Raw genomic sequence first — 22,119 nt, 5'->3', positions numbered from 1 at the left:
TGGTCCTGAGGCTTCAGTGTGTTAGTAGAACAGGTTAGTGAACTCAGCCCCAGGACTAGCTGGATGAGGGGACTGAGGCTTCAGTGTGTTAGTAGAACAGGTTTGTGAACTCAGCCCCAGGACCAGCTGGATGAGGGGACTCTCTCTCTCTCTCTCTCTCTCTCTCTCTCTCTCTCTCTCTCTCTCTCTCTCTCTCTCTCTCTCTCTCTCTCTCTCTCTCTCTCTCTCTCTCTCTCTCTCTCTCTCTCTCTCTCTCTCTCTCTCTCTCTCTCTCTCTCTCTCTCTCTCTCTCTCTCTCTCTCTCTCTCTCTCTTCTCTCTCTCTCTCTCTCTCTCTCTCTCTCTCTCTCTCTCTCTCTCTCTCTCTCTCTCTCTGACTGACTGACATTCAGGTAATCTCATCCAGTCCTCCCTCTCTCTCTCTCTCTCTCTCTCTCTCTCTCTGACTCAGTGACTGACATTCAAATAATCTCCTCCACCAATCGACTCTCTCTCTCCACATATGCATATGCTGTGCGTTAGCAATTGAGCCCGGGGTCGAGGTTAGACAGTGGGGTTTCTGGCGTGGGATGGAGTGATTGTTCAAGAACTGAAACCTGTGGAGGGGATGATGCTTTCACACAGAGCAGAGTAAAGAGAGCTTCTGACAGCTGCCTGGACACACTGTACTGATCTCCTACATCATTATCTTCCAGTGGCTATACACTCAGACAGATACAAACATAGTGGCAGACACAGACACCTCAATCCTCCCAGCAGACCTGAAATCTTAAAAAAAAAAAAACAACACTTGGAGTGATGTTATTGAACCTGCCTGGAGAGCAGATTCAACATAAAACCCAACATATAACCCCATCTCTGGAAACGAAAATGTACAATCGGAATTGCCCTTATTTCCCCAGAGTGGAACCAAAGCTTTGAGTGTTCATTGTGTCTTTCTCCGTCATGTCCCCAGCTAAAGTCTCCTGGTCTCATCCTCCATCATGTCCCCAGCTAAAGTCTCCTGGTCTCATCCTCCATCGTGTCCCCAGCTAAAGTCTCCTGGTCTCATCCTCTATCATGTCCCCAGCTAAAGTCTCCTGGTTTCATCCTCCATCATGTCCCCAGCTAAAGTCTCCTGGTCTCATCCTCCATCGTGTCCCCAGCTAAAGTCTCCTGGTCTCATCCTCCATCATGTCCCCAGCTAAAGTCTCCTGGTCTCATCCTCCATCATGTCCCCAGCTAAAGTCTCCTGGTCTCATCCTCCATCATGTCCCCAGCTAAAGTCTCCTGGTCTCCTCCTCCATCATGTCCCCAGCTAAAGTCTCCTGGTCTCCTCCTCCATCATGTCCCCAGCTAAAGTCTCCTGGTCTCATCCTCCATCATGTCCCCAGCTAAAGTCTCCTGGTCTCCTCCTCCATCATGTCCCCAGCTAAAGTCTCCTGGTCTCATCCTCCATCGTGTCCCCAGCTAAAGTCTCCTTGTCTCATCCTCCATCGTGTCCCCAGCTAAAGTCTCCTGGTCTCATACTCCATCGTGTCCCCAGCTAAAGTCTCCTGGTCTAATCCTCCATCATGTCCCCAGCTAAAGTCTCCTGGTCTCATCCTCCATCATGTCCCCAGCTAAAGTCTCCTGGTCTCATCCTCCATCGTGTCCCCAGCTAAAGTCTCCTTGTCTCATCCTCCATCGTGTCCCCAGCTAAAGTCTCCTGGTATCATCCTCCATCATGTCCCCAGCTAAAGTCTCCTGGTCTCATCCTCCATCGTGTCCCAGCTAAAGTCTCCTGGTCTCATCCTCCATCATGTCCCCAGCTAAAGTCTCCTGGTCTCATCCTCCATCGTGTCCCCAGCTAAAGTCTCCTGGTCTCATCCTCCATCATGTCCCCAGCTAAAGTCTCCTGGTCTCCTCCTCCATCATGTCCCCAGCTAAAGTCTCCTGGTCTCATCCTCCATCGTGTCCCAGCTAAAGTCTCCTGGTCTCATTCTCCATCATGTCCCCAGCTAAAGTCTCCTGGTCTCATCCTCCATCGTCCCCAGCTAAAGTCTCCTGGTCTCATCCTCCATCATGTCCCCAGCTAAAGTCTCCTGGTCTCCTCTGTCAGGTACCCAGATCTATCATTATCTATGTGACGTATGCCAGGACGCTGGCAATGACTCATAGCTCTCCCCTGACAACACACACACACACACACACACACACACACACACACACACACACACACACACACACACACACACACACACACACACACACACACACACACACAGAAAGAGAGAGAGAGATAAAGAGAGCGATAAAGAGAGAGAGAGAGAGAGAGAGACAACATAGATAGAGTTATTGTCTCATAAAATAAATATGAGAAGACAGGGGGACATCCTCTGTATATTCAGGGTGTTTGTCCCCTATATATTCCGGGTGTTTGTCCTCTATATATTCAGGGTGTTTGTTACCTGTATATTCAGGGTGTTTGTTACCTGTATATTCAGGGTGTTTGTCCCCTATATATTCAGGGTGTTTGTCCCCTATATATTCAGGGTGTTTGTCCCCTATATATTCAGGGTGTTTGTCCCCTATATATTCAGGGTGTTTGTCCTCTATATATTCAGGGTGTTTGTCCCCTATATATTCAGGGTGTTTGTCCTCTATATATTTGTGGTGTTTGTCCCCTATATATTCAGGGTGTTTGTCCCCTATATATTCAGGGTGTTTGACCCCTATATTCATTGTGTTTGTCCTCTATATATTTGTGGTGTTTGTCCCCTATATATTCAGGGTGTTTGTCCCCTATATATTCAGGGTGTTTGTCCCCTATATATTCAGGGTGTTTGTCCCCTATATATTCAGGGTGTTTGTCCCCTATATATTCAGGGTGTTTGTCCCCTATATATTCAGGGTGTTTGTCCTCTATATATTTGTGGTGTTTGTCCCCTATATATTCAGGGTGTTTGTCCCCTATATATTCAGGGTGTTTGTCCCCTATATATTCAGGGTGTTTGTCCCCTATATATTCAGGGTGTTTGTCCCCTATATATTCAGGGTGTTTGTCCCCTATATATTCAGGGTGTTTGTCCTCTATATATTTGTGGTGTTTGTCCCCTATATATTCAGGGTGTTTGTCCCCTATATATTCAGGGTGTTTGTCCCCTATATATTCAGGGTGTTTGTCCTCTATATATTTGTGGTGTTTGTCCCCTATATATTCAGGGTGTTTGTCCCCTATATATTCAGGGTGTTTGTTCCCTATATATTCAGGGTTTTTGTCCCCTATATGTTCAGGGTGTTTGTCCCCTATATATTCAGGGTGTTTGTCCCCTATATATTCAGGGTGTTTGTCCCCTATATATTAAGGTTGTGTGTCCCCTATATATTCAGGGTGTTTGTCCCCTATATATTCAGGTTATACATTTGATTATTTCGTTTTCAGAGGATGCTTTGAATAGGGAGATGTACACTTGTGTTTTTATCCACATTCCCATAATGCTAGAAGCTACACTTCAGCGTACTAAAGACAATCAAAGGTTGACGGCGTAGTCCTGTCGGGCCAGGAACTTACAAAGGGACAACATATTCCACCACTGTAACAGAGAAACAGGGAGATGGAACACAGATTCCATGAAGGACGATTAGTGATACATGAAATGCCTGTTGGTGTCAAACAGGGAACACAGCCATTGAAATGGCTCCGTGAACTTTCACCTTTAGAACACCGAGTAACCATGGTAACTGGCTGAGATGAGCCAGAGACCATTATGACGCCTTGGAGTCAGAATAAGGCTCATTGTGGAACTAAATAGTGTGACGGGGACGGAGGAGAGGGAAGGAGGTAAGGAGAGAGGTAAAAACAGGAGAGTGGAGACCAGGGTTGACGAGATGAGAGAGATTTAAAAAAAGGCAGAATAGTCTACAATGAACAAGACAAGACAAACAGCGCCAACCCGTAGCCTAGTCGCTCTCCGTGGTCCTGAAACCCATTAACCTCACGCAGGTGGAAAGCCACAGCTATAGCTTTTATTTTGTAATGCGAATATATTTTTTACTTTCTTCACTTTTACCTTTCAACAGTGAACTGTGGTTATTTACACAACTTAACTGAAAAAAAATATGACTGCCTCGCCTAGTCAAACTAAAACCACATCAAAATAAATGACGTCGGGCAAAACGCCTTTAAACCATGATTTTACAGCTAGCTACCTTATGGATTTTAGTAAATCAACTGAAAGTCTAGCTGTTAATTGAAGTTACAAAAACCTAAACATGTTTTTTCTCAATATCAACCCCATGATCAGAATCATCTTCCCTAGCGGATGTAGGTTATTACTTCGATGCAATGTAATGACATCCACACCTCGCAGATCTTTGAAGTAAACAGAAAAGACTACTGAATCATCAATTTCTCTATAATGCGGACTTCATTCCAAACACTACTTCACTACCTCCCAGGGATGTTTCCCTCTACCAGCACGTCTTCTCTTCCATCTATCCCTCCAGTGAAACAACACGCTCCCGCCACTCCACCATCATCTTACCGTATCTGCTTGACATCCCAAGATGGTACAACAGCGTCATGAAAAACAACACTCTCCGTAGCTTCGGGTGCTTCATTTTAGACAGACACCACCTACAAGACTACTTTCTGATGTAGGCTTCACGATCCAATTCCGCCCTTTCTGACTCTATTCAAATCCCCATGTTGTTTCACGGAGCTGCGACCAGACCTATACCCCGCTGGATTCACGCCAGGTAACGGAAACCAAACCTTGGCTAAAGTCTAAGAACTGTGGATTTGAGCAAAAGGGAAGGGAAACACACACACGTATGACACACGACAATCCAAACCCCTGGAAATCCTGGAGCGGATCGGGAGCGGGAAGATCTCGATTTCCTCCCTGTGTCAGTCTCTCCCCTCCCGCAATAGATCTGTTCGGTGGGGTCCCGCAATGACGTCACCAAAGTTGATTTTTCAAGATGTTTTGCAGCGGCAAAGAGCGCAGTGGGCCAATGGTAGTGAGAGCTGCCTCTGTTTCAGAGATAGAGGAGAACAAGCAAAGACAGCGGTGTGGAACAGAGGATGTCGACAACGTTTCTTGAACAGCAGTTTTTTGGGACAATTTTTGTTTAGGGTTGCTATGGTGGGTTGTTAGGTGTAGAAACCTAAGTGTTGCTAAGGTGGGTTATTATATGTAGAAACATACGTGTTGCTATGGTGGGTTGTTAGGTGTAGAAACCTAAGTGTTGCTAAGGTGGGTTATTATATGTAGAAACATACGTGTTGCTATGGTGGGTTGTTAGGTGTAGAAACCTAAGTGTTGCTAAGGTGGGTTATTATATGTAGAAACATACGTGTTGCTATGGTGGGTTAATAATATGTTTTAATGTGTGTCAATGGAGTTGCCCTTAACCAGACAGGTATAGGCTACACGAATGCCCCCCTGGCATGACCATCTGATGCAGAGGGATCCCTTTAAATCATGTTCAAATGAAACAAGGCTACCACATCTACCCATCCTCCAAGGGCCAAGTTAACATGACAGTGCTTAGATCGACCATTTTGTTAGGTTTGTTATTAAAACAGAGCCCTAAATGTGAGGTGCTCAATACAAGGTCTATTGGTTCCTTCTTCCTGCCACCTGCTGCCATGCAGGCCTTCTGCTTTCTTCATCATCACTGTAGGTTTGTAGTGGGGCATTTCCATTTACATGGATGTAGTGCGGCATTTCCATGTAAAATGGATCCATGAGCTCCATGGCATTTCCATGTAAAATGGATCCATGAGCTCCATGGCGTTTCCATGTAAAATGGACCCATGAGCACCAAAATGTGAAGTTTATAGGAGCATGTCAAATTGACATGCTTTTAAACATTTTTATTTAACCTTTATTTAACTAGGCAAGTCAGTTTAAGAACAGATTCTTATTTACAATGACGGCCTACCGAAAGGCAAAAGGCCTCCTGCGGGGACGGGGGCCTGGGATTAAAAATAAAAAATAAATACAATAGAAATATAGGACAAAACACAAATCACAACAAGAGAAACAACACAACACTACTTAAAGAGAGACCTAAGACAACAACATAGCAAGGCAGCAACACATGACACCACAGCATGGTCGCAACACAACATAACAACAACATGGTAGCAACACAACATGGTAGCAGCACAAAACATGATACAAACATTATTGGGCACAGACAACAGCACAAAGGGCAAGAAGGTAGAGACAACAATACATCACACAAAGCAGCCACAACTGTCAGTAAGAGTGTCCATGATTGTCGTTGAATAAGAGATTGAGATAAAACTGTCCAGTTTGAGTGTTTGTTGCAGCTCATTCCAGTCGCTAACTGCAGCAAACTGAAAAGACGAGCGACACAGGGATGTGTGTGCTTTCACGACCTTTAACAGAATGTGACTGGCAGAGCAGGTGTTGATTGTGGAGGATGAGGGCTGCAGTAGATATCTCAGATAGGGGGGAGTGAGGTCTAAGAGGGTTTTATAAATAAGCATCAACCAGTGGGTATACAGAGATGACCAGTTTACAGAGGAGTATAGAGTGCAGTGATGTGTCCTATAAGGAGCATTGGTGGCAAATCTGGTGTCTGAATGGTAAAGAACATCAAGCTGCTCGAGAGCACCCTTACCTGCCAATCTATAAATTATGTCTCCGTATTCTAGCATGGGTAGAACGGTCATCTGAATCAGGGTTAGTTTGGCAGCTGGGGTGAAAGAGGAACAATTGCGATAGAGAAAACCAAGTCTAGATTTAACTTTAGCCTGGAGCTTTGATATGTGCTGAGAGAAGGACAGTGTACCGTCTAGCCATAGTCCCAAGTACTTGTATGAGGTGACTACCTCAAGCTCTAAACCCTCAGAGGTAGCAATCACACCTGTGGGGAGAGGGGTATTCTTCTTACCAAACCACATGACCTTTGTTTTGGAGGTGTTCAGAACAAGGTTAGGGGTAGAGAAAGCTTGTTGGAAACTGTCACGCCCTGCCCATAGAGAGCTGTTTATTCTCTGTGTTGGTTAGGGTGTGACAGTGACTAGGGTGGGTTATCTAGGCGATTAATTATCTATGTTGGCCTGGTATGGTTCCCAATCAGAGGCAGCTGTTTATCGTTGTCTCTGATTGTGTATCATATTCAGGAAGCCATTTCCTCATTGTGCTTTGTGGGATCTTGTCGAGGTATAGTTGCCTGCGAGCACTACATTTGAGCCTCACATTTTGTTTTACGCTTTATTTTTTTGAGTTTCTCTTCCAAATAAAGAGGATAGAAACATACCACGCCTCATCTTGGTCCGCTCATTATAACGATCGTGACAGAAACTAAGAGTGCTTGTATTGTCCTGAACTCAACTGAGCTCTACTGTGCTCTACTTCGATGTCCAAACTTGTGTAACGCTGTCTTCGGGTGAAAGAGAGGAGGACCAAACTGCAGCGTGATGATAATCCATATTTTAATAGGCTACTTAAACAACGAACAAAAAACAACAAACTGACAGAAAGAACCGAAGACGCTACAATCCTGAACTAGTGACCAGATGAACACACGAACAGGAACAATCACCCACCAAACACACTACAAAAACAGGCTACCTAAATATGGTTCCCAATCAGAGACAATGACTAACACCTGCCTCTGATTGAGAACCATATCAGGCCAAACAAGAAACCCCACATAGAAACAGACAACATAGATAATACACACCCAGCTCACGTCCTGACCAACTAAAGAAAGACTAAACAAAGGAAATAAGGTCAGAAACGTGACAACTTGTGAAACATAGACATCTATAATTGGTTCAGATTTGGTCCGGACCAACCAAATTTGTTCTTGTTTGGGGGCAGAGCTCATTAAAATAATAGCCAGTGTGTAGAATAATGCTGAAAAATGCAAAGGAGGATATTGTATATTTCTACTCTACCTTTGTGTACCTATTTAGGATACATCACTATGAAGAGAATGACATTCATATCCATCATTATGCATTTCTGTGCAGTACAGATCAGAGACCCATGATGAAATTATATTACAGTAATTATGTTACCGTATTTCTATTACCGTAATTCTGTTAATGTAATTCTATTACCGTAATTCTGTTACTGGGTGTAAATCCACTAGTCCTTTTGCCTAGAAGTTTGTTAAACTTTAAAGTCAATGTTTTTTTTGTTTTGGCATACATTTTAACTTGCAAAATCAGTCCCAGCGCAATTATGTGATTGTGGTATTGTACAATAGTTTCCCTCGGCAGACGGTTGCCTAGTGAATGTGTGACCTAATGAGTGGAATTTTGGAAATCATTAAAGCCTAAATTACGTTATTTTTATCCCGGCTTTGTAAAAAAAACTGATTTCCATGACACTTTTGCTCTTTAAAACCTCTACGGGATCGTTGTCCCTAAACCGGGACGGTTGTTGCTAACGTGCGCTAATGTGACTAGAATGACGCTGTAAGTAACAGCCAACTTTCCGGAACGTAGACGTGTCTGATATGGGCCGAAAGCTTGAATTCTCGTTAATCTAACTGCACTGTTCAATTTACAGTAGCAGTTACAGTGAAAAAATACCATGCTATTGTTTAAGGAGAGCGTACAACAACAAAACGCTTTTGATCACGGCAACTGTTGTGATACATTCACCTCTGAAGGTAAATAATGTACTGACATTCAGTAATCTAGCTCTGATTTGTCATCCTGAGGGTCCCAGAGATAAAATGTAGAATAGCTTTTGTTTGATAAAATACATTTTCATACCCATGTGGAACTGGGTTCTACATTTGAACCCCTGCTGTCACCATCCTGTATCCTACTGTCTGTTCTGAGAGTGAACAGGGAGGGACTGGTTGAACCTTCCTGTATCCTACTGTCTGTTCTGAGAGTGAACGGGGAGGGACTGGTTGAACCTTCTTGTATCCTATTGTCTGTTCTGAGAGTGAACAGGGAGGGACTGGTTGAACCTTCCTGTAGTCTACTGTCTGTTCTGAGAGTGAACAGGGAGGGACTGGTTGAACCTTCCTGTATCCTACTGTCTGTTCTGAGTGTGAATAGGGAGGGGCTGGTTGAACCTTCTTGTATCCTACTGTCTGTTCTGAGTGAACTGGGAGGGACTGGTTGAACCTTCCTGTATCCTACTGTCTGTTCTAAGAGTGAACAGGAGGGACTGGTTGAACCATCCTGTATCCTACTGTCTGTTCTGAGAGTGAACAGGGAGGGACTGGTTGAACCTTCCTGTATCCTACTGTCTGTTCTGAGAGTGAACAGGGAGGGACTGGTTGAACCTTCCTGTATCCTACTGTCTGTTCTGAGTGAACAGGGAGGGACTGGTTGAACCTTCCTGTATCCTACTGTCTGTTCTGAGAGTGAACAGGGAGGGGCTGGTTGAACCTCACTCTGCTTGGTGGTTCTACGTTACGACACATGCACCAAAAGCATTTGCACAAACTACATGAACATAGAAGCAATAAAAATGGGAAAAGCTGAAAAGAGAAGAGCAACAGACACTTCATGGAAATATGTTTCATATGTTTATAATGGACACTGTGCTCGGTTATGGTTACACACCATGTAAATTACACTGAGTGTACAAAACATTAGGGACACCTTCCTACTATTGAGTTGCACGCCCTTTTGCCCTCAGAACAGCCTCCGTTCGTCGGGACATGGAATCTACACGGTGTCGAAAGCATTCCTGCTAACCCATGTTGACGCTTCCCCACAGTTGTGTCAAGTTGGCTGGATGTCCTTTGGGTGGTGGACCATTCTTGATACACACAGGAAACTGTTGAGCGTGACAAACCCGGCAGCGATGTAGTTCTTGACACAAACCGGTGCGCCTGGCACCTACTACCGTACCCCGTTCAAAGGCTTTTAAAATATTTTGTCTTGCCCATTCACCCTCTGAATGGCACACATACACAATCCATGTCTCAATTGTCTCAAGGCTAAAAAATCTTTCTTTAACCCGTCTCCTCCCCTTCATCTACACTGAATAAAGTGGATTTAACAAGTGACATCAATAAGGGATCATAGGTTTCACCTGGATTTACCTGGTCAGTCTCTATGTCATGGAAAGAGCAGGTGTTCTTAATGTTTTGTACCCTCAGTGTATCATAATAATTTACACACATGGTGTCACACAGACGATACACATCTGAATTCTTGGACCTCTTAGACCACACTGTGTTATCCTCCATGTGGTCAGGTGTTATCACTGTCTATTTCATTCACATTGTCTCTTCTCCTTCTCTCCCCGTCTCTCTCAACAGCGTGAGTGTATCTCTTTTCACGTGGGCCAGGCTGGAGTCCAGATGGGTAACACCTGTTGGGAGCTGTACTGCCTGGAGGATGGGATCCAGCCGGACGGACAGATGCCCAGTGACAAGCCCACAGGTAACCTCGACGACTCCTTCACCACCTTCTTCAGCGCCACGGGCACCGGGAAGTACGTGCCACGCGCCATCTTCATCGACCTGGAACCCACCGTTATCGGTAAGTTGTTTGTCTTTTTACAAAAACTTTTATCCTTTTGAAAAACATTTCAACATTTACGACGCACCTACTAAAGCAGATCTCAGATGTTCCAGTGCATTCCATTTCTAAATGTGTACACAACATCATCCACTGGTATCTGGTCTTCTCTCCATGTAGAAAAATACTGTTTTCTCTTTCTCCAGATGAGGTGAGGACAGGTATCTATCGCCAGTTGTTCCACCCTGAGCAGCTCATCTCAGGCAAGGAAGATGCTGCCAACAACTACGCCCGCGGTCACTACACCATCGGCAAGGAGATCATTGACTCCGTCCTGGACAGGATCCGTAAACTGGTAAGACTGCTTGAAGAATGAATTGTTGACAATTAGAGACATGATATAATAAATAAGAAGCTTTTCTCCCATAACCCTCGTAACCCATAACCCTTGTAACCCATAACCCTCGTAACCCATAACCCTCGTAACCCATAACCCTCGTAACCCATAACCCTCGTAACCCATAACCCCCGTAACCCATAACCCTCGTAACCCATAACCCTCGTAACCCATAAGCCCCGTAACCCATAACCCCCATAACCCATAACCCCCTCATAACCCATAACCCCCGTAACCCATAACCCCCGTAACCCATAACCCATAACTCCCTCGTAACCCATAACCCCTGTAACCCATAACCCCCATAACCCATAACCCCCGTAACCCATAACCCCCGTAACCCATAACCCTTGTAACCCATAACCCCCGTAACCCATAACCCCCGTAACCCATAACCCTTGTAACCCATAACCCCCGTAACCCATAACCCCCGTAACCCATAACCCCCGTAACCCATAACCCTCGTAACCCATAAGCCCCGTAACCCATAACCCCCGTAACCCATAACCCTCGTAAACCATAACCCTCGTAACCCATAAACCCCGTAACCCATAACCCCCGTAACCCATAACCCTCGTAACCCATAACCCTCGTAACCCATAACCCTCGTAACCCATAACCCCCATAACCCATAACCCCCGTAACCCATAACCCCCGTAACCCATAACCCCCGTAACCCTCGTAACCCCCGCGTTATTCCCAATATCATTTGATAACGGTTGAACCATCAAAATAAAAAGGGGGAGAATAGACAGCCTTGTGGTACACCACTGTTGATGTTATACTGAACTAAATCAGAAGCGCAACATTTCAATTCAAAGATTTTACTGAGTTACAGTTCATATAAGGAAATCAGTTAGGCCCTAATCTACTGAGTTACAGGTCATATAAGGAAATCAGTTAGGCCCTAATCTACTGAGTTACAGGTCATATAAGGAAATCAGTTCGGCCCTAATCTACTGAGTTACAGGTCATATAAGGAAATCAGTTAGGCCCTAATCTACTGAGTTACAGGTCATATAAGGAAATCAGTTAGGCCCTAATCTACTGAGTTACAGTTCATATAAGGAAATCAGTTAGGCCCTAATCTACTGAGTTACAGTTCATATAAGGAAATCAGTTAGGCCCTAATCTACTGAGTTACAGGTCATATAAGGAAATCAGTTAGGCCCTAATCTACTGAGTTACAGGTCATATAAGGAAATCAGTTCGGCCCTAATCTACTGAGTTACAGGTCATATAAGGAAATCAGTTAGGCCCTAATCTACTGAGTTACAGGTCATATAAGGAAATCAGTTAGGCCCTAATCTACTGAGTTACAGTTCATATAAGGAAATCAGTTAGGCCCTAATCTACTGAGTTACAGTTCATATAAGGAAATCAGTTAGGCCCTAATCTACTGAGTTACAGTTCATATAAGGAAATCAGTTAGGCCCTAATCTACTGAGTTACAGGTCATATAAGGAAATCAGTTAGGCCCTAATCTACTGAGTTACAGGTCATATAAGGAAATCAGTTAGGCCCTAATCTACTGAGTTACAGGTCATATAAGGAAATCAGTTAGGCCCTAATCTACTGAGTTACAGGTCATATAAGGAAATCAGTTAGGCCCTAATCTACTGAGTTACAGGTCATATAAGGAAATCAGTTCGGCCCTAATCTACTGAGTTACAGGTCATATAAGGAAATCAGTTAGGCCCTAATCTACTGAGTTACAGGTCATATAAGGAAATCAGTTAGGCCCTAATCTACTGAGTTACAGTTCATATAAGGAAATCAGTTAGGCCCTAATCTACTGAGTTACAGGTCATATAAGGAAATCAGTTCGGCCCTAATCTACTGAGTTACAGGTCATATAAGGAAATCAGTTAGGCCCTAATCTACTGAGTTACAGCTCATATAAGGAAATCAGTTAGGCCCTAATCTACTGAGTTACAGTTCATATAAGGAAATCAGTTAGGCCCTAATCTACTGAGTTACAGTTCATATAAGGAAATCAGTTAGGCCCTAATCTACTGAGTTACAGTTCATATAAGGAAATCAGTTAGGCCCTAATCTACTGAGTTACAGGTCATATAAGGAAATCAGTTAGGCCCTAATCTACTGAGTTACAGGTCATATAAGGAAATCAGTTAGGCCCTAATCTACTGAGTTACAGGTCATATAAGGAAATCAGTTAGGCCCTAATCTACTGAGTTACAGTTCATATAAGGAAATCAGTTAGGCCCTAATCTACTGAGTTACAGGTCATATAAGGAAATCAGTTAGGCCCTAATCTACTGAGTTACAGTTCATATAAGGAAATCAGTTCGGCCCTAATCTATGGATTTCACATGACTGGAAATACACATATGCACGTTGACATCAGCAAACCACTCACCCACATGATGCCATACTGTCTGCCATCTACCCGGTACAGTTGAAACCGGTATTCATCTGTCAAGAGCACTATTCTCCAGCGCGTTGGTGGCCATCGAAGGTGAGCATTTGCCAACTGAAGTTGGTTACGATGTCAAATTGCAATCAGGTCAAGACCCTATTGAGGACGACAAGCATGTAGATGAGCTTTCTTGAGACGGCTTCTTCGGTTGTGCAAACCCACAGTTTCATCATCTGTCTGGGTGGCTGGTCTCAGACAATCCCACAGGTGAAGAAGCCGGATGTGGAGGTCCTGGGGCTGGCGTGGTTACTTGTCGTCTGCGGTTCTGAGGGTGGTTGGACATACTGACAAATCCTCTAAAACATTGTTCGAGGGGGCTTATGGTAGATAAATAAACATTAAATTCTCTGGCAACAGCTCTGGTGGACATTCCTGCAGTCAGCATGCCAATTGTACGCTCCTTCAAATATGTGGCATTGTGTTGTGTGACAAAACTGCACATTTTAGAGTGGCCTTTTCTTGTCCCCAGCAAAAGTTGCACCTGTGTAATGATCATGCTGTTTAATCAGCTTCTTGATATGCCACACCTGTCAGGTAGATGGATTATCTTGGCAAAGGAGAAATGCTCACTAACAGAGATGTAAACACATTTGTTCACAAAATCAGAAATAAGCTTTTTGTGCGTATTCAACATTTCTGGGATCTTTTATTTCAGCTCATGAAACATGGGACCAATACTTTATATGTTGTGTTCATACTTCTGTTCAGTGTAAAAACAGAAAGAGCAGCTGTAGCGATTGTAACAGCCAAATAAACAAACAATATTGTAAAGCGTCTGTGTGTAGCTGGGAAGATGAGTCAGGCGCAGGACAGCAGATAAGAGTAAAGAAAGCAATTTTACTCAAAATATATCCCAATACACGTCGTAAACAGTAGGCCACACAGTACGGACCGCAATACAAAAAACAATTACTCACAAACAAACATGGGGGAACAGAGGGTTAAATAATGAACAAGTAATTTGGGGATTGAAACCAGGTGTGTAAGACAAAGACAAAACAAATGGAAAATGAAAAGTGAATCGGCGTTGGTTAGAAGGCCGGTGACGTCGATCGCCGAACGCCGCCTGAACAAGGAGAGGGACCGACTTCGGCGTAAGTCGTGACAAATATATCGTCTATAAATCCCTAATAGGGATGTAAACAAATTTGTGCAAAACATTTGAGAGAAATAAGCTTTTTCCTGCACGCTCCGCGTCCCCTGCCTCAGGTGGAACAGATGTTCACCCGCTGCTCGACCCTCAGGCGGGTGGTCGAAAACTACCCGAAAGCGGCGAGTGAACTCTACGTAATGGCTCTACGTAATGGTCTACGTAATGGCCGCGTCTCCTTCACTCCATACGGCGTTGGCCCACTCCAGGGCTTTGCCTGAGAGGCAGGAGATGAGGTCGGACACGCTCTCATGTCCCGAAAGAGCCGGGTGGACGGTCGCCAGGTAGAGCTCAAGCTGAAAAACATTTGAGAGAAATAAGCTTTTTGTGCATATGAACATTTCAGGGATCTTTTATTTCAGCTAATTTATATATACACCATCAGTAAGTATTCACGCCCCTTGAATTCTTCCCAATTTTGTTCTGTTACTGTCTGAGTTTAAAATGTATTGAATTGAGATTTTGTGTCAGTGGCCTACAATACCCCATAATGTAAATGTGGAATTGTTTTTCGAAATTTGTACTAATTATAAAAAAATATGTAAACTGAAATATCTTATTTCAATAAGTATTCAACCCCTTCTGTTATGACGAGCCGAAATAAGTTCAGGATAAAAAATGTGCTTAATTGTTATTTGCTTAACAAGTCACATAATAAGTTGCATGGACTTACTCTGTGTGCAATAATAGTGTTTAACATGATTTTGAATGACAACCTCATCTCTGTACCACACACATACAACTATCTGTACAATTACATACAATTACCTGTACAATTACCTCAGTCAAGCAGTCAATTTAAAACACAGATTCAACCACAAAGACCAGGGAGGTTTTAAAATGCCCCGCGAAGAAGGGCACCTATTGGTAGATGTGTAAAAATGTAAAAAGCAGACATTGAATATCCCTTTGAACATGGTGAAGTTATTCATTCCACTTTAGATGGTGTATCAACACACAAACTCACTAAAAAGATACAGGCGTCCTTCCTAACTCAGTTGCCGGAGAGGAAGGAAACCACTCAGCGATTTCACCATGAGGCCAGTGGGGATTTTAAAACAGTTACAAAGTTTAAACGCTGGGATAGGAAAAAACTGAGGACTGTTCAAAAACTGTTCAGAATACAACTATTCCAAAACATGCATTCTGTTTGCAACAAGGAACTAAAGTAATACTGCAAACAATTTGGATAAGAAACTAACTTTATGTCCTGAATACAAAGTGTTATTTTTGGGGCAAATCCAAGTACCACTCTTCATATTTTCAAGCATGGTGGTGGCTGCATCATGTTATGGGTATGCTTGTCATCGGCAAGGACTAGGGAGTTTTTTTAGGATGAAAATAAACTGAATACAGCTATAAGCACAGGCAAAATCCTAGAGAAAAACCTGGTTCAGTCTGCTTTCCAATAGACACTGGGAGATAATTCACCTTTCAGCAGGGCAATAACCTAAAACACCAAGGCCAATCCTACACTGGAGTTTCTTACCAAGAAGACATTGAATATTTCTGAGTGGCCTTGTTACTTTTTGTACTTAAATCATCTTGAAAATATAGGACAAGACTTGAAAATTGCAGTCTAGCAATCATCAACAAATAACTTGAAGATATTCTTCAAAGAATAACGTGCAAATATTGTACAATCCAGGTGTGCAAAGCTCCTAGAAACGTACCCAGAAAGACTTACAGTGGTAATCGCTGCCAAAGGTGATTCTAACATGTATTCACTCAGGGGTGTGAGTACTTATATAATTTAGATATTTCTGTATTTCATTTTCAATGCATTTGCAAAAATGTCTTAAAACGTGTTTTCACTTTTTCATTATGGGGTGATGTGTATAGATGGGTGAAAAATATATATTTAATCAACTGCAACACCCCCTAGCAAAATATGTAGAATTGTAGGAAATTAACTTAAAAACTTTTTTATCTTCAGCATCGTGGGGGGGAGGCACTAAAATGTTTTCCAACAAGGTGGGGGCCACCCCAACCAAATCTCGCTTAGGGCCCTCCAAGGCTAGAGCCGGCCCTGTATGAGACTATAAACGTCGGCTACGTGGCTGTTTATACAACTTGCATGGCTGCAGTGACACCTAGTGTCTGTAAGTCTGTACTGTATTATCATGCCTCCCAACTCATCTCAGAAGTGAACCACAAGAGACTGGATTTCAAATTGAGTTGTCAAGTCACTGATTAAAAAGCATGATAATGTTTCCTCTATTGTGAAATAAAACTGTAGAATGGTTTTGGGTGTAGACTGTAATACTACAAGGCAAACTCTTGTAACCCCAAAAGCCCTAAGGCACAAAGCAAGTGCAAGTACTGGTTAAGTGTTTCTTTAAAAACATATTTGTTTTGCCAGTTCTCTGATGGCCTAAATCATTATCATTACTGTGACCCCACCTATATCTAGTTGTTATTGTATTGTATTGTATTGTATTGTATTGTACCTATATCTAGTTGTTATTGTATTGTATTATGTTGTATTGTATTGTATTGTATTGTATTGTACCTATATCTAGTTGTTATTGTATTGTATTATGTTGTATTGTATTGTATTGTATTGTATTGTACCTATATCTAGTTGTTATTGTATTGTATTATGTTGTATTGTATTGTATTGTATTGTATTGTATTGTATTGTACCTATATCTTGTTATTATTCTACTTTCTGACCTTTAGGATGTGTAGTTTCTATTTTGAATGTCTTCAAATCTATTAACATATGTTTTAGGTAGGCTACAATAACATTTATTTTCGTTTTTCTTGGAATAGAAACATCATAATATACTGTAAATCTATTTTATTATGGGTGGGATCCCAGTAATTAAAATACATTTTAAAAAAATAATAAAGAAGTGATAATGGAAATGAAAAATTATAGGCAGAACCGGTGGCTGAGCCTGCCCAGGACCTGTGGCTGAGCAGTACCAGAACTTGTGGCTGAGCCTGCCCAGAACCTGTGGCTGAGCCTGCCCAGAGCTTGTGGCTGAGCAGTACCAAACCTTGTGGCTGAGCCTGCCCAGAACCTGTGGCTGAGCAGTACCAGCACCTGTGGCTGAGCAATACCAGAACCTGTGGCTGAGCCTGCCCAGAACCTGTGGCTGAGCCTGCCCAGAACCTGTGGCTGAGCCTGCCCAGAGCTTGTGGCTGAGCAGTACCAGAACTTGTGGCTGAGCAGTACCATAACCCTTGGCTGAGCAATACCAGAGCTTGTGGCTGAGCAGTACCAAAGCTTGTTGCTGAGCTTGCCCAGAATCTGTTGCTGAGCAGTACCAGAGCTTGTTGCTGAGCCTGCCCAGAACTTGTGGCTGAGCTTTCCCAGAACTTGTGGCTGAGCCTGCCCAGAACATGTGGCTGAGCCTGCCCAGAACATGTGGCTGAGCAGTACCAGAGCTTGTTGCTGAGCCTGCCCAGAACATGTGGCTGAGCCTGCCCAGAACTTGTGGCTGAGCCTGGCCAGAACATGTGGCTGAGCCTGCCCAGAACATGTGGCTGAGCAGTACCAGAGCTTGTTGCTGAGCCTGCCCAGAACATGTGGTTGAGCCTGCCCAGAACTTGTGGCTGAGCCTGCCCAGAACATGTGGCTGAGCCTGCCCAGAACATGTGGCTGAGCAGTACCAGAGCTTGTTGCTGAGCCTATCCAGAACATGTGGCTGAGCCTGCCCAGAACTTGTGGCTGAGCCTGCCCAGAACATGTGGCTGAGCCTGCCCAGAACATGTGGCTGAGCCTGCCCAGAACATGTGGCTGAGCCTGCCCAGAACATGTGGCTGAGCCTGCCCAGAACATGTGGCTGAGCTTGCCCAGAACATGTGGCTGAGCCTGCCCAGAACATGTGGCTGAGCCTGCCCAGAACTTGTGGCTGAGCCTGCCCAGAACATGTGGCTGAGCCTGCCCAGAACATGTGGCTGAGCCTGCCCAGAACATGTGGCTGAGCCTGCCCAGAACTTGTGGTTGAGCCTGCCCAGAACTTGTGGCTGAGCCTGCCCAGAACATGTGGCTGAGCAGTACCAGAGCAACATTGGAGCAGGAGAGAAGGTTAACACCATTTCTTCATTACAGCTTTATTCTAAAATGGATTTAATTGCCCCCCCTCCCCCCCCCCTCCCCATCAATCTACACACAATACCCCATAATGACAAAGCAAATAAAACATATACATAAGTATCCAGACCCTTTACTCAGTACTTTGTTGAAGCACCTTTGGCAGCGATTACAACCTTGAGTCTTCTTGGGTATGACGCTACAAGCTTGGCACACCTGTATTTGGGGGAGTTTCTCCCATTCGTCTCTGCAGATCCTCTCAAGCTCTGTCATGTTGGATGGTGAGCGTTGCTGCACAGCTATTTTCAGGTCTCTCCAGAGATGTTAGATCGGGTTCAAGTCCGGGCTCTGGCTGGGCCACTCAAGGACATTCAGAGACTTGTCCCGAAGTCACTCCTGCGTTGTCTTGGCTGTGTGATTAGGGTCGTTGTCCTGTTGGAAGGTGAACCTTCGCCCCAGTCTGAGGTCCTGAACGCTCTGGAGCAGGTTTTCATCAAGGATCTCTCTGTACTTTGCTCCATTCATCTTTCCCTCAATCCTGACTATCTCCCAGTCCCTGTTGCTGAAAAACAGCCCTGCAGCGTGATGCTGCCACCACCATGCTTCACCATAGAGATGGTGCCAGGTTTCCTCCAGACGTCAAGCTTGGCATTCATTCTTAAGAGTTCAGTCTTGATTTCAAGCAGCCAGCTCTAGGAAGAGTCTTGGTGGTTCCGAACTTCTTCCATTTAAGAATGATGGAGGCCACTGTGTTTTTGGGGACCTTCATTGCTGCAGAAATGTTTTGGTACCCTTCCCCAGATCTGTGCCTCGATGCAATCCTGTCTTGGAGCTCTACAATTCCTTTGATCTCATGGCTTGGTTTATGCTCTGACATGCACTGTCAACTGTGGGACCTTATATAGACAGGTGTGCCTTTCCAAATCATGTCCAATCAATTGAATTTACCACAGGTGGATTCCAATCAAGTTGTAGAATCATCTCAAGGATGATCAATAGAATCAGAATGCACCTGAGCTCAATTTCCCCAAGTCCAGAACAAACTATGGGAGGCACACTGTACTACATAGAGCCATGACTACATAGATCTCTAATCCACATCAAGTAACTGTAAAATTGTTTTTAAAAAACAGATACAGAAACACCTTATGGAACAGCGGGGACTGTGAAGCAAAACATACATCACAGACACATGCATACAAACACACAATAACATACGCACTATACACACACGAGTGCACATGGATTTTGTGATGTAGATATGTGGTAAAAGAGTAGGGGCCTGTTAAATTTGTTGGGAATGTATTGTAATGTAAAAAAAATGTATAACTACCTTCATTATGCTGGACCTCAGGGAGAGTAGCTGTTGCTTTGGGAGCAGCTAATGGGGATCCATAATAAATACACATTTCCAGTCTCATAGCAAAGGGTCTGAATACATATGTAAATAAGGTATTTCTGTTATTTATTTTTTTGAAAATGTGCAAAAAAATGTCTAAAAACATGTTTTCACTTTGTCATTATGTGGTATTGTGATGTCATTATGGGGTATTGTGATGTCATTATGGGGTATTGTGAGGTCATTATGGGGTATTGTGATGTCATTATGGGGTATTGTGATGTCATTATGGGGTATTGTGATGTCATTATGGGGTATTGTGATGTCACTATGGGGTATTGTGATGTCACTATGGGGTATTGTGTGTAGATTGAGGATATAAAAAAAAAAATAGATTTTAGAATAAGGCTGTAACGTAATAAAATGTGAAAAAGGTCAAGGGGTCTGAATACTTTCCAAATGTACTGAAGATGCTCTGGCATTCAAAAGCAGCTCTGCTTTTAGGATATCAAACAACTGTCAATGAATAATCATATCAATGGATGGAAGCAGTGAATGAACGGCTGCAGCAACTGTTACACAGTCTGACAAGCTGCATAACAGAAGAGACCTAAATATACAAAATAACAATAAAGTTGATCAAGACAAGATACTAAGTCATTCAAACAAAATAATGTTGTTGTTTACGCAATCCAAAAAGGTCCTTTATATAGTATCACTATACTATAGTATACAATAGTATCACTGCTAGTATCACTACTCTGGATAGTATCACTGCTAGTATCACTACTCTGGATAGTATCACTGCTAGTATCACTACTCTGGATAGTATCACTACTCTGGATAGTATCACTGCTCTGGATAGTATCACTACTCTGGATAGTATCACTGCTCTGGATAGTATCACTACTCTGGATAGTATCACTGCTAGTATCACTGCTCTGGATAGTATCACTGCTCTGGATAGTATCACTGCTCTGGATTGTATCACTGCTCTGGATTGTATCACTGCTCTGGATTGTATCACTACTCTTGATAGTATCACTGCTATTTAATAGGATTTACTTATCGGCCTCAAGGCCCTTGTCAGAGCTCATGCTGATAATAAAACCATGGCATTGCTCACCTCTCTGTAGAAAGATCACAATCTTGGTCAGGTGGGCATAATTTGAAAGTTTGTTCTATTGCCAACACGACTAGCTTATAAAAAAACGATCTTACAGTGTTAGGCTTTCACAAGGCAATTAAGAGAAATAGATCATCATTTTGGTTTGCACAGAAAGGAGCCATGAGTGCATTCAGGTTTGTGTGCCTGGCAAATTTTCCAGTTCCTCTGTCCAGTGTCTGTGTTATTTTTCCCATTGTAATCTTTTCTTTTTATTGGCCAGTCTGAGATCAATGGATTTTTCTTTGCAACTCTGTCTAGAAGGCCAGCATTCCGGAGTCGCCTCTTCACTGTTGACGTTGAGACTGGTGTTTTGCGGGTACTATTTAATGAAGCTGCTAGTTGAGGACTTGTGAGGTGTCTGTTTCGCAAACTAGACACTCTAATCTACTTGTCCGCTTGCTCAGTTGTGCACCGGGGCCTCCCACTCCTCTTTCTATTCCGGTTAGAGCCAGTTTACGCTGTTCTGTGAAGGAAGTAGTACACAGCGTTGTACGAGATCTTCAGTTTCTTGGCAATTTCTCGCATGGAATAGCCTTCATTTCTCAGAACAAGAATAGACTGACGAGTTTCAGAAAAAAGGTCTTTGTTTCTGGCCATTTTGAGCCTGTAATCGAACCCACAAATGCTGATGCTCCAGACACTCAACTAGTCTAAAGAAGGCCAGTTTTATTCCACCGTTAATCAGTACAACAGTTTTCAGCTGTGCTAACATAATTGCAAAATAGTTTTCTAATGATCAATTAGCCTTTTAAAATGCTAAACTTGGATTAGCTAACACAACGTGCCATTGGAACACAGGAGTGATGGTTGCTGATAATGGGCCTCTGTACACCTATGTAGATATTCCATTAAAAAATCTGCCGTTTCCAGTTTCAATAGTCATTTACAACATGAACAATGTCTACACTGTATTTCTGATCAATTTGATGCTATTTTAATGGAGAATAAAAAGGTGCTTTTCTTTCAAAAACAAGGATTTACCTGAGTATAACCCCCCCCAAAAACAAAAGACTTATCGGCCTACTGTGTTGTTTAAGATTTAGTTTTGTCATGAAGGACTGATGGGGATCATTGCTTCGACATGAAAAATAAATGCTGCCCTCATGGAATGGCATGCTTTGAGTACTACCATGCTGT

General features: G+C 43.3%; 1 protein-coding gene across 2 annotated transcripts in view; it reads right to left on the bottom strand.

Moving 5' to 3' along the window:
• The window catches only part of LOC129816949 (receptor-type tyrosine-protein phosphatase-like N), a 184,874-nt gene extending 179,945 nt beyond the window's left edge, over positions 1 to 4,929 (bottom strand). Inside the window, exon 1 of one of the 2 annotated variants that reach the window (XM_055871934.1) lies at positions 4,505 to 4,929. In XM_055871934.1, the coding sequence (XP_055727909.1) occupies positions 4,505 to 4,580 (76 nt within the window). In that variant the 5' untranslated portion in view covers positions 4,581 to 4,929. The remainder of the gene's footprint in view (positions 1 to 4,504) is intronic. The other variant, XM_055871935.1, reaches the window with a different exon arrangement.
• Between the last annotated feature and the right edge of the window lie 17,190 nt (positions 4,930 to 22,119).

Source organism: Salvelinus fontinalis, chromosome 19 (assembly GCF_029448725.1).
Source record: "Salvelinus fontinalis isolate EN_2023a chromosome 19, ASM2944872v1, whole genome shotgun sequence".
Lineage (NCBI taxonomy): Eukaryota > Metazoa > Chordata > Actinopteri > Salmoniformes > Salmonidae > Salvelinus > Salvelinus fontinalis.
This window is presented reverse-complemented; position numbering and strand designations above follow the sequence as displayed.